Genomic DNA, 13,211 nt, shown 5'->3' on the forward strand with positions numbered 1-13,211 from the left:
ACTTCCAACATATTTTTAAAAATATAATCTTGTATTAACAACTCCACTAAAGACTGCTAAAAATGAGACAACTATCACATTTACAGAATCACAGAATATGCTGAATTGGAAGTGACCCACAAGGATCATCAAGTCTAGCTCACTGAATGGCCCCTACAGGGATTGAAGCCACAACCCTGGTGTTATTAGCACCAGGCTCTAACTGACTGAGCTAACATCAGGGTCAATTTAGTTAGCTTCTCCCCCTTTGAGAAATAGTTTTCATAATTTCACTCCACTTAAGTAAGTTTCATGTTCTAGCTCTCACATACAAAGCCTAGTGCTGTTTTGCTCTTAATACTGCATATACAGATGTGACTAAATAATTCAAACCTTTCTTAAAATATGGTATTACATTTTCTAAAGTGTATGATTTATTTACATATATAGTATGTTTGTCTTAAACATTCACATAACAGCAATGTCAGATTATTGACTGTGTCATACACTCAGTTAAGAAGGGAAGATAAAACTAATTTGAAACATAGTTTTGAAAGGAAGACAACACTGTTGCTTCCAGTGTACTTTCAACAAACAACTCAAATGACTACGAAGATTTCACCTCTTTGTGCTGCCACGGGTAACTGATTTGGACAAACTTTCTTTTTGTCCATACCCTCATTACCACAGCAGCTGTTGAAGCTTCACCATTTAAAGCATATGATCCATGCGTCCCCTCCTTGACATTTTTCAGTTCCTCTTTTCATTGCACTCCACCTTACTTCGGCATGTCCTCAAGAGGCCTTCTCTGTTCCCAACACTTAATCTCTGAAACTTGTCTTGTCTGTCAAGATACTAACTTGGCTAGCACCTCTGATTTGTCTGAAAACTGTTTGGAGCTGTTAAGAATGTAGTTCAGTCTCCAGACTGCTTCCACTACAGTAATTATACAACATTTTCTGGAGTCTCTTGGCGTTCCTATGCCAGTGACCAAAAACCTTCTCTTAACTGGAAGGTTTTTGCATAAAGACTATCTGTAAAAATATTTCAGTCAGCATTGAACTGCTATGGTGAAGAGGGATGCAACAATCTGAATCAGAGGCTGTGCAGTGGTTCCTCCACTTTATATACACATGCAATGTTGAAGTGGACAGCCTAAGAGACAGGAAATTCTCTTACCTCATAGCCAAACTGGAGTTCATCCGAGGTTAGCATAATGATATCATCATCAATAGCCAACACTGCTTCTGTTTCAATCTCATCATAGGGGAAGAAGCGGTTGCTAAGTTTATTTTCTGCAGTCCTAACAACTTTCAAGGGAACACGAATCTTTGGCCAGAGAGAATCTAGAGAGAAAAATGAGAAGAAATAGAATTCAGTATAATATTTTACTTCTGCGCATCTGTCTTTGTGCCTCTTTACTCTTTTTTCTTCAAATCTAACAAGACCTTCTTAATGGTGAATTTACACCTGTTTAAGTTTGGCAAATGTGAGTATATGAAGGTGAGAGACAGAAGTTCAGCTACATTTCCCTCCATAGCTCTCTACAGAGAGCTTCAAAGACAGCTACACAGGGGATAGCTTGTCCAAAACAGCAATCTGCAACAATCACAAAAGAGTCAGAGATAATACGTATTGGTTTAGGACACACAGCAAGAAAAGATACTTCATGCAACTGCAAGTAAAATAATTTGAAGTAGCAGTATACAATCACTGACTGCGAGTCTAGTGTCATAAAGAATTTGAAAAAGAATGTTAGTTCTATCACATGCTGAAAAAATAAATTTTATTTTATCAATAAAACATTAATCACTATTGACAGATAAGGAGTAGATTCTGTGTCTCAGTAATTTCTTTCATCTTCAAAGTCCTAAGTCATAGTGATAATTTTAAGCTAAATAAATACAAATGGATTCTAACTTGTGCCCTACAGCATCCTTACAAGTAGAATAGAGCACTGGATTACATAATATAAATACTAAAATTCACAAGTCAAATGATGATTTAAATAGCAAGAAAATCCTCTGTAGATACAAAACTGGACCCAATTCACTCTGTGATGGGATTAATTTCCATTTCTTGCTATGTGTTTAACATGTAGCACCTTAAGTGTCACACTAACAGCTTTGGCATATATTCCATAATTTTCAAAATCCTGTTTTATTCCTACAAAGTATAACTGCAGGTGTAAGCATAAAGCACCAAGCTAAAAGAAATAGAACTAAAGACTGAATATTAAATCTTAATTCTGAATGCACATAACCATATACATTTTCTAGCACAAAGCTTAATAGTAGTCATTATTACAGTTTGATGTATCCCAAAAGCAACTATTCATCAAAAAGTATTTTAATTAAAAGCTAAACAAATAGCTAAACAAGTACAAATGTGATATGTTGGTTTCTTCCAGCTTTCACATAAACACGTATTTTAACAAAAATTTGAGGGAAAAGAGAGCACTGTAAGATGAGTCTAAGTACCTTCCAAACAGCAGACAGATGACCACTTGAGTTTCTTACACTAGTGAAATGGAGGGGATGGCAATGGTAAGAAAAATAAGGGAAAATACATTAAGTCAAATACAAAAGGACTGCTCAGAGAATTTGTAAGTTGTACTCTGTGTCAAATGAAAATGTGTATAAGGACACACCTTGATGGAGCTGATTCTTCTTCTCTACTCAGGAATATTGAGGCCATACCTGGAGTACTGTGTCCAGTTCTGGACTTCAAAGTGCAAGAGAGACATGAGCAGACCATAGAGGGTTCAGCAAAGAACCATGAAGGTGATGGAGGTACTGCAGCTTCTCCCCTATGTGAGGAAAGACTGAGAGGTCTGTGTTGTTTAGCCTGGAGAAGAGAAGGCTCAAGGAAGGTCTTGTCAATATGTACAAATACCTGAAGGGAAGGTGTAAATAAGATGGATCCAGACTCCTTTCACTGGTGCCCAGTGACAGGACCACAAGCAGTGGGCACAAAAAACCACTAGAGGTTCCCTCTGAACATCAGGAAACACTTTTTTGCTGTGACAGTGACCGAGCACTGGCACAGGTTGCCTGGTGAGGTAGTAAAGTCTTGACTCTTAAAGATATTCAAAAGCCTTCTGGAGATGGTCCTGTGCAACCTGCTTGAGATGACCCTGCTTGTGAGGGGGGTTTGACAGGATTATCTCCAGAGGTACCTTGCAAGCTCAGCCCATTCTATGCCTCTGTGGTAAGTGGAGTCTCTAAGAACTGATACTGGGCCCTAAACTACTGAAATTTTCATCAATGGCCTGAAATACATCTGAATTGCCAGTGCAATCTGCAAGTGACGCAAAGCCTGGAGACATGAAAAATAGTGAGGACAATAAGGTCATACAGAGCTTAGTGAAGTCTATATGACTGAACTGCTTAGTAAACTAGATGCATTTGAACAAAAACCAGACTGCCACCCAAACCGACACACGGTTAAACACTAGAACCAAGGTAATTTTTTCCCTAAAAGCAGCTGCTGAAAAGGATTAAAGGCTCAGAGTGGACATTAGTTCTCAGCACACTGCTGGGGCAAAATGGATTGATGCAATTTTTGCATATGTAGATGTGTATGTAGAAAGAAATGGGGGCAGAAAGAAGAAATGTTGCCTGTACACAGACTGAGACAGATGCTAAAATACTGTTTTATTCTGCTGTTTATATTTTTCAAACCATATTAAAACACCGAAAATGGTACAAGAAAGAACCATATAAGTTTTTTGAGGTCATGACAAAATGCCTTGTGGTAGAACATGAAGATCAATTTGTTTAGCTTACTAAAAGAAGGAACAAAAAGTGGATTTGATTAATACGTACATGTACCCACACAGGAAGAAAAATGCCATGTATCTTCAACAAACTGGAGAAAGACATAACAAAAAACAATGACCGGAAACTGAAGCCAGGCAAATTCAAAGAATAAGACATTTTTAATAGTAACAGTGGTTAACCTCTGGCAGAAGTAAACAAGGACAGCATCTGGTTCTGTACCTCTTATCTTTCAACAAGACTGGGTATTATTATAGAAGATGCACTCAAGTTAGAAGGCACTGGATCGAAAAGAAAAATAATGTAGTGACTCACGACTTAAAGGTCAACCCAAATGGTCTTACAGCATCTTCTGCCTCAAACTCTATGAACAGTGAGATTGTTGACTGTCACGAGGAGGAGAATAGGAAGCTCAAATATAAACTACTAGAACATGAAAAGTAAACACAGAAATTCAGAAAACAGCACAAAGAAGTAAGATAGTTGTTTCTGTGTTTTCAGAATGAAAAGTGGAAATGAAAATAGGTGTCAATGAAAAAAAGCCACTGTAAGGACCAAAATAAGAGAAATCCTAACCTGAGAAAATGGTTTTGGTTTTTAAACAACAACATATAATCACACTCTGGAAGTGTTCTCAGCAGAAGAATCTGAAGAATGCTGGCTGACAGACAACATCAAAAATAATGGGTTTCAACATGATACAATTATGCACGGGCACTTCCAATTCCATTATAACCCAAGAATCAGGTCTGCTTCCAAGACAGTTTTGCACTCTTTCCACTGTCCGTCTGTTCCACTAGGAAGATAGATAGTACCAGAGAAGAAGAGGAGCTGCTTCAATCCCATATGCAAAAGTAAAATTTGCTCTTGGGAAGGAATGTCCACATCCTCATTGCCACTGGGCCTCTCAGATTTAACAGCTCAGAGAACACTCAAAAAACCACAAAGCTGCACACTTTTTAAAGACACCAGAGTCCAAACAGTGCTTCACTGGGAAAAACAAAGCAGTATTTCCAAACCACAGTAAGTCTTCAAAAGTCAGTTTTTCTTGGAGCTATATTTTAAAAAGGAGGATTGGCATGCATGGGTGGACAAAAGAAACGAGAAGAAACATAGTGTGATATTAATTGGCAAAATTTTTATTCAGTTTCCTACCCTGAGGTTTCTATCGAGGGATTAAAAAAGGGACTGTAAAATCTACCTTTATCTGTGTGGTCTTGTATACCGTGGTCTGTATTTCACATGTATGCACGTTCTTGTCCTCTTTTACTTACCTCTTGTCCTTCTACCAGAAGACATGAGGCATCAGCTCAAACAACACCACACTACTTGAGTGGCTTATAATATTGGTTAGTATCCAGCTGGAAGGATTCAACCCCATTACTGATGGACTCCAATGGAAGTAACAGTCACCCAACAGCTGGGGAGATACAGCAAGTTCCTTGGGGCCACAATAAAAATGTTTCAGAGCATTGATTCCAATTATAGTGTTATGAGCTCAGTAGGACACCACTGAAATTCCAAAATTTTCAGCTTACTAGTTATCCTAACCTCAGGAGTCAGTAATACTGAATGACCAGAACCGTTTACTGCAAATTAGTACTCTTGAGTCCACTCACTGCTTTCTTACTGGTTTACCATATAATGTGCAAGTACCCATTTATAAGACAGTTACAAGTACCTAACAAAGACACATATCACTGCCTCATAAGGACTGCAGACTGTGTAATGTTTGCAAGTTACTTAAAGACCTTTAGATAATTGCCTATAATTATCCAAATGTAATCCCAGCATTGGTATCAAATAAGTTTAAGCAGCCTTCTAGATCCCAAAAATACCAAAAATTTGTATTTATAAGTATCAACAAAGTTTACATTTTATACATGTTAATTACCCTTTTTTTCAGGCTTTATTTCCTTTCCTGTCTACTGCATGTTAAAAAAAAATGACAACCCAACTGCAACAAAAGAACATACTGTAAAAAAAAATTGAAACTGAAGAGTCACTAGGACTGAAAAATAATAATTCAGAAAAACAAGCACACATACACTTTTAACTTCCAGCTCTTCAGAAAAATCAATGATTTGAGCTTACTAACAGATATGCCACTTGCATAAAATATGGTAACAGAAGAAAAAGTAATGAAAACTGTATGAAAAATGAAGACGTAATCTAATTATAATCAGCACTCATCTCGGATGTCAGTAAATCCTGTTAAATCCACATGATTTACTAAGGTCTTGGAAAGTCTCTCAAAATGACCAGTTCTCAACAACGGGTATGTTACGGTCAAATATTTGTGCTTTGAGAAACATAATATAATATTTCTGAGTTTAGCCTTAAACTAATGAAAAGAAAATGCAAGCATTTTGGAGAAACTTTGAATAAGATATAAGGGTACTAGTTACTCTGCAGCATGTAAAATACACAAGGCTACTTGCTGCCTAGAGGCTGATTTGATACTGAAGGTTGCTGTCCCTGCAGAGACAGGAGATGTCATGACTCAATGACACCTGAGTAGCCACTTCAGCAGTCTGGGCAAAAATGACTATCACAAAGGACAGCAGGCTCCACTCAGAGATCTAATTATTACAAATTAGTTTTGCCATAGGAACTCCAAAAAGAAATATCAAGTCAATAAAAAAGACAAACTCACTTCAGAAATCAAAGTTTTAGAATCCATCAGGAGGGTTAAAACTGCCTATATTTATTTTAAAGGACCACAAAAGAAGAGTATTTGTACTTTTCACATGGGAGGAAGGCACTTTAAAGAGAAGTCAGAAACAGAGCCTGCCAATTCTGTGATGTCACATTTTGAATTTTCAGATACTGCTTTGAAAGTTCTGAGAAATCTCAGCACTAGTAAAACATATATGGAGGAAATTCTCAGTTTACTACTTTGTTATAACCAAGGTAAAAGCATAGGCTTTATTCTAACAGTAAGATGGCACTGCATCCTTTAACAGAGTATAATAACATTTGTCCTCTGGCAACAAGACTCAGGGCAAGCTTGGCACTATGTGTTGTTTAGGACTGATAACCTGGCTCCAGAGTATTAATTCACAGTATGTTCTTACTTCCCAAAACTTCTAAGGAGCCCACTTGGAAATATAAAAAGGAAAAACCTTTACAGAACTTGTGCAAGGTAGACTAAGATCAATAATAAACTGGCACAAAACATCTCTAAACATCCTGTATGTACCTGCAGTTGCACAGAATCCCATACACCACACTCAGTTTTCATACCTAATCTTTTGTACAACTTCTTATCTGATGGTCATTCTAAGTGGTCTGCATGGATGCAATTAATTGAACATTCTTGATGAAACCTACTAAGTACTTTTTCATAATAATTCTAATACTGAATGGTAGAACTTAGCTGGAATCTGAAGTTTCAAAAAACTGTCAGAAACAACATCAAGCATGTTACCTCTATTCATTACCAGAATTCTTTCCATAACGGCTGAGTGAAAAAGTCTGTCCAGAGTTCAAAACAGTTGCTTTCTACCTACATTACAATGATTATATTGTTCTACAGAAATGCACAGAATTTCTCTTGTATATAATAAAATAGAATATTTGTTTCTAGGACATTATTTGGGGCCAGGTTTTGTTAAGATGGGTTTATTAGGCTAACTTTCTAGACTTTCTTAGGAAATAATATTGCAAAATGTTTGTAAGATGACTTATGGGAGAATAAAACCATCATTAATTAGTTCTCTAGCTAACCAAGGAAAATGGCATTAAATCCATCATCAAGAAGCCAAATTAATTAAAAACTTAAAGAGAAGTTAAAAAAATTCCTATCAGCGCTGACTACTAAAGGCTCACTATGCAGGAAAAAAATAAACCTGTCACTGAAGAATTTTATTTTAAAGTTAACACTTCCTTAAGATATAGTAATCCAAAGGATACTCAGTTTCCTTATCCCCAACTGTTTATATAATGTTGCCTATTAGTAGCGTAAAATAGAAATACAAATATTATTATTTCAGTAATATCATAAGCCTTGTAGTCTGTATCTTACTCCAAGTTCGTCAGCAACTTAGCATCAGGAATCACTACCAACACAATGAGATAGGAAGGACACATTCCTTAAAATATACTTTGAATTTTTATAAAACTGAACCTACAAAGGAATCAAGCTACCACACGTGATTTGTAGCTTGTTGTGTGTTTACTAACAGTAATGCATTTATACATTTTAATACAATTTATGTGGTAGACAAAATGTTTTATTCACTTCTCTGAAACAAATGTGATGACATATTGGTGGAAATTTCTATCACAGATTATTTTCTTGAATTTCAGAACTAGCAATTTAGAAAAATACAAATGAAAGGACAAAAGTATTTGGCTGACAGAGAAAACCATCATTTCTACATAAGTATTCCCAGCACCAGGCACTTGGACCACAATGTTTATTTTAATTGATGCAGAGCAAGTGAGGGAAAAAAAAATTGGTTTTTTTTCCTGTGTAGTATTTCAAAGCTTTCAATATTTTTATTAGTATTACCCACACAGTCATGGGCCTGCTGACATTACTGCTGGATTGATGGGCTTCTTGCACACAATGCATGGCAGAGAAAATATGCAAAACTCAGCCGAAGACACAGAGCAGAGATCACATCCTCTAAATCCAGAGAATACTTAAGATGAACAGGCTGAAGCTATAAAGCTTTAAGGTTCCAGATTAGAATCATCATTGTGTGTGATATTTTCTCTCTGCTATTTCACCTATATAAGATTCAATATTTTTACCACCAAAAACACTCTGTAAACTTAAAAAGGTTTGCACAAGACATTTGTGTTGCTCATAGATTTGTGTTGTTTCTTTTCACTGATCCTAAAGAAAACACAGAACAATAAGTTCAGACTTGCACAAGACAGCTCTCAAACATGCTAAGTTACAAGAGTGATCCTTGCAAACTCACAAGACAAAGGGAAAAACAGTACTTAAATTGTTACTGATGTCCAGCCCACATACATGCAGATCTCCAACTTTGCATTTTTATATGCTATTTGGTTGAAAACTTTTCAGTCAAGTGTTCAACTAATCCATTCCCCTCTTAGCTGCTTACTTTTTTATCAGCCAATGACCAAAAATTTGTCAGTTGTATCAGAGCTGCATCTGTCCTGACGGGCCTAGGTTTGCAAGGAGTTTGTTTCCATACACCTTGCACACTCCCCACACCTGTTACCACTACACAGCACAGCAGGCAACCTCAGCTACAGCCCCTTACCCATCCTGAGGGATGCTCAGCAGTACTGACGGCAGAGTGACCACAGTTCCGTCTTGTCATTCATCTGACAAATTATCACCATTACTTCATTTGCAGGTCATGCTGACAAATACATCTTTTCACTTACACTTTACTAAATGCTGAGGACAAGTAAAACAGGGGTTTTATCTTATGGAATATTGCATTTGTTGAGGGGTACAGCATCTTTTTTTTCTGGATGCAATTCTGTGCGATGCCCTTTAGGATGACTCTGCCTGAGCAGGGAGGTTGAACCAGATGACCCACTGTGGTCTCTTCCAACCTTATCCATTCTGTGATTCTGTGATCTTAAATTTTGTACAATAATTAGAGTCTTTAATTTTTATTCTGTTTTCCTCCTAAGTCATGAGTTTCATTATGTAAAGGTATTTTTGCAAGTACATAGCATTTACTTAAAAAAACAAACAAAAACAAAAAAAACCCCCACCAAAACACACAAAAAAACCCCACAAACAAACCCCCCAAAATGAAAGACCAACACTATTTTTAGAATTTGCATGTACTTCAAAACTTTTCATTCCTAGGGGCAGATTCCTTCTATTTCCAATACATATTGCTTTGATAACAATGATATTTTCAGTTTTAATATTTTTCTGGTGTTGATAGAGGAAAGAAAGGAGCAGCCACATGTCACCTGTGTGGCACTATGCCAGCAATATCCCAGGAAACTTAAATCCAGTTCTCAGTTTAGTGTACATACTCTCTAAGGAAATTCACCCAGCCTTCACACTTACACATGAAAAACAAAGCAAACACACAAAGGGTTGCAATGACAAAAGCCATGATCTGCCTATGTACTGAAATATGTCCCTTACATGGAAAGGACCAAGAAATACAGCATCTGATGCTCTAGAAGGTTAAGCACCTCTGCTTTACTACAACCAATTAAAAGTGAATAGCCATAAAAGTGCAGATACTACTGTAGGGTAATAAACCAGATTTTACCAGTGACAGTGGTGCACATTACAAACTTCAAACTCATTCCTTGTTCTAATCCATCAGAAACTTCCTGGCTTTAACAGGCTATAAACAGCAGAAGCTTTGAAGTCCTAGGATTAGGATCACTAATAGACAGACTGAACGAGAGACTGGCTGAAGAGCCAAGTGGAATGCTCTGCATGGACCTGGAATAAAACAAGGTAATTTAATCAAACTGACCTCTCTCTAGCCATAGGCCAAGAGATTACAATGGTCGTAACAGTAATAAAGGGATAAGGGACACTAGAAACAAATAGTTATTTGCTTTAATGCAATGCTTAGGCTAATGCAAGGACAAAACTGCCTATGCTTTCAACTGTGCTCTTGAATCCACAATTTTAAGCTCTACAGGCAAAGGTTTTTTTATTTTTTTTTAACCAGTTTATGACTTAGCAGTAATAGAGGCAGAATTAAACACACTTTAATTTTCAAGATTAATACAATGATTTAAAAGAAAATGTCATTCCAATGATCTATTTGCTTCAACTCTTCTTTATCTCAGACTCAAGGGAAATGTGGAAACAATTCATTTGGGTCAAATCCACCTGCATTCAGTGATCTCATAACTAAATATAGCACTAAGCCTTTTTGCTTCTAGAAAGGAACTTCTTACTGCAAAAATTCCAGTTGTTATCAATTTATACGCAACAATTTTTACTCTGAAGGGCTGTAAAACATTTAAAAACCCACTAAACTAAAGGTATTTAGCATAGCAGTATTACAAAACACTTTTTAAAGCAAACAATAAAACTACTGTGCTTTAAACCGGAGCAAGTTGCCAAAATGGCAAATGAGCCAAGTGAATGGTAGCAATGGCTTGGCTCTGAGAAGTAGTTAGGAGATGGTAAATTGAGACAAGTGGTCAGGGATTTATCTTTACATCGCATCTTGTTGCTATGCAGAATAGCTAAATGAACACTAGAATGCTGCAGCAGCTGAAGCCTCTGAAAAGAGAATTACAAAGCAAGGAGTCCTAACACTACAGAAGACAGAAGAATCCACAACACAGCATTTTTTTGAACATGTATTCCTAGAAGGCAACATTTCTTGTCCCACAAAATCACCACATTTTCAGATGAGAATGACAGATTCATATGTACAGCATATGAGAACCAGGTTCATATACAGCTACTCTATCTACAGTGTTTAATCCAGAATGACAAGAGGAGGCTCTAATTGCCTAGCACAATGCTCAGGATTTTAGTACTAGCCTTCAGAATCTGGAAGAAGGTCATCCTAGGAAACAATAAGCGTGGAAATAAAATGAGCAGTGTTGGAGTGTCTGTCTAGCACTGGAGAGGACTACCAAAGGCCAAGCCTAGCTACCTTCCTTTACACGGGGCAATGCCTCCCATTTACTTCATGGTGATTTCCCAGTGGAATTCAGCAATGTCAGGACTTATGTTTCCAGCTGAGGACCTGGGAGAAGATCAGGAGCAGCATGTCCTCATGAGGCAGGTGGCCCAGGGCTGGGAAAGAAGGAAGTTGGTCAAACACAGAGCAGCCATGGAGCATGCAGTGGGGTTGCATGGAAGGAGTCAGAAAAACGTGGGTTTAGGTTCTTGGGTTTGAAAATGTAGGCAGCAAGCTGTGAGGACTGGGCAGCCTGAGACTGAGGTCCTGGCATGAGGGAATACAATACAGCAGTATGCCAAGCTGACAAAGCACGCCTCAGCTACTGAAATTTAAACAAATTCATTGAGAAATTTACAGCACTGAGTTCACATTGGAGTCATTAATATATATTTGAAACCAAATTTTCTTCCAAAAATCTACACATTTAGATAATTTGGGAAAATGTCCGTGAATGTGCCCTCATTTTAAAATAAGCATGAATTCGAAAAAAATAATATATCATGCAGAGGTCACCAGACTAACTCAAACACTATAAGAGCTACATAGTATATCATACATGTTAGAAACAGAAACATTTTAAGACAGCACCTGTTGTCTTACTGGGCAAGGAGTAGCATTTTCACAAGATATTCTGGTGGTGTGGGAATTCCTTTTTAGACACCCAACATGTCCCAAGTTTTCATTTCACCAGTCAAAATATTCACTTATTTCATAGTTCCAAGCATTCAAACTACTTCGCTGCTTTGAACCACATTTGTTGTAGAAAATGGTCCAGCAGCAGTAGTATGTACACTGTGACAAGAGACTGTCTACAGAGAAATAAAACCAAGTATTGACAAATCAAAGATAAGCCCCTCCTTACCACTCTCCTCAAAAAAGTTCAGGACAGAAATGTTTCTGTAACTATTGTATTTGCTACTTTTGATTCAGAATTAAGCAGCACAACCACTGGTATGTTTTTTTCTTGTCATCTACTTTGTTTTTTCTCATTTCACTTTCAAAAACATTGCCACAAAAAAATTCAAATGTATTATTTTGAAAGAACAATGAAACACTCCTCAAATACTAATGAAGTAGAAAAGAAGTCGCTCTGCAACAGGTGCAAATAGATGTGCTATGCCCCGTTTCACCTTCCTCCACTGTACCTACCACAAGGTCTTACCTTCTGGTGGATTCTTATTCTGGTTGTTCCAGACAACTAACAATTTCGATAGACTAGGCACTTTAGACACCTCTGTGATGACTCGGAAAAGGCTCTCCACTCGGTCATAGGTCAGAACTACGGCTGTGAAACCTTGGGACTGAGGTGGGATCAGTGGAAGGAAGAGTGGGTTGCTCACACTGCTCCATTTCTGTGAAGGAAAACAAGAAAACAGAAAAACAATTTGATTAAAGTGACTTTTCACAGTAGGGAGTAATTTATATAGCCAGGACCAAACCATCAGATAAGAATTCGCTCAGACCAGGCAGGTTGACTCTCCAACTCTGACAACAGTGGACTTCAGAAATTTCTCAAAACCTTTATTCCAATCTCTTTCTTAATTCAATTTTCATTTTTGCCTAGGTGTAACATTGAAAAGAAGTAAGGGTTTTGGTAAAAAATAAAGTGGAAGAGGTAGATAGATTTGTGGAAACGGAAAGCCAAGGTAAATTCTAAACCCAGCTGGCATTACTCTATTCTCATTTACTAATCATTATTTCAATACACCTATATTTATAGTCAGGACTCAATAGAGAGAAACTTAATCAGAACTACAATTTCAGAAGTGAAAAAGCATTAACAACAAAACCAAAGCAACAAAACCATAAACGTAGTACAAAATGTGCACCCAAGCAA

At 37.2% G+C, this 13,211-nt stretch overlaps 1 protein-coding gene across 1 annotated transcript in view; it reads right to left on the reverse strand.

The window, feature by feature from the left end:
* The window catches only part of EXT2 (exostosin glycosyltransferase 2), a 75,262-nt gene that overhangs the window by 16,470 nt on the left and 45,581 nt on the right, over positions 1–13,211 (reverse strand). The window contains exons 9-10 of the mRNA XM_027642219.1: positions 12,537–12,726; positions 1,159–1,325 (exon numbers count right to left, since the gene is read on the reverse strand). Of these exons, the coding sequence (XP_027498020.1) occupies positions 1,159–1,325; positions 12,537–12,726 (357 nt within the window). The remainder of the gene's footprint in view (positions 1–1,158; positions 1,326–12,536; positions 12,727–13,211) is intronic.

Source organism: Corapipo altera, unplaced genomic scaffold (assembly GCF_003945725.1).
Source record: "Corapipo altera isolate COAL_440 unplaced genomic scaffold, ASM394572v1 23b, whole genome shotgun sequence".
In the NCBI taxonomy this organism is placed as follows: domain Eukaryota; kingdom Metazoa; phylum Chordata; class Aves; order Passeriformes; family Pipridae; genus Corapipo; species Corapipo altera.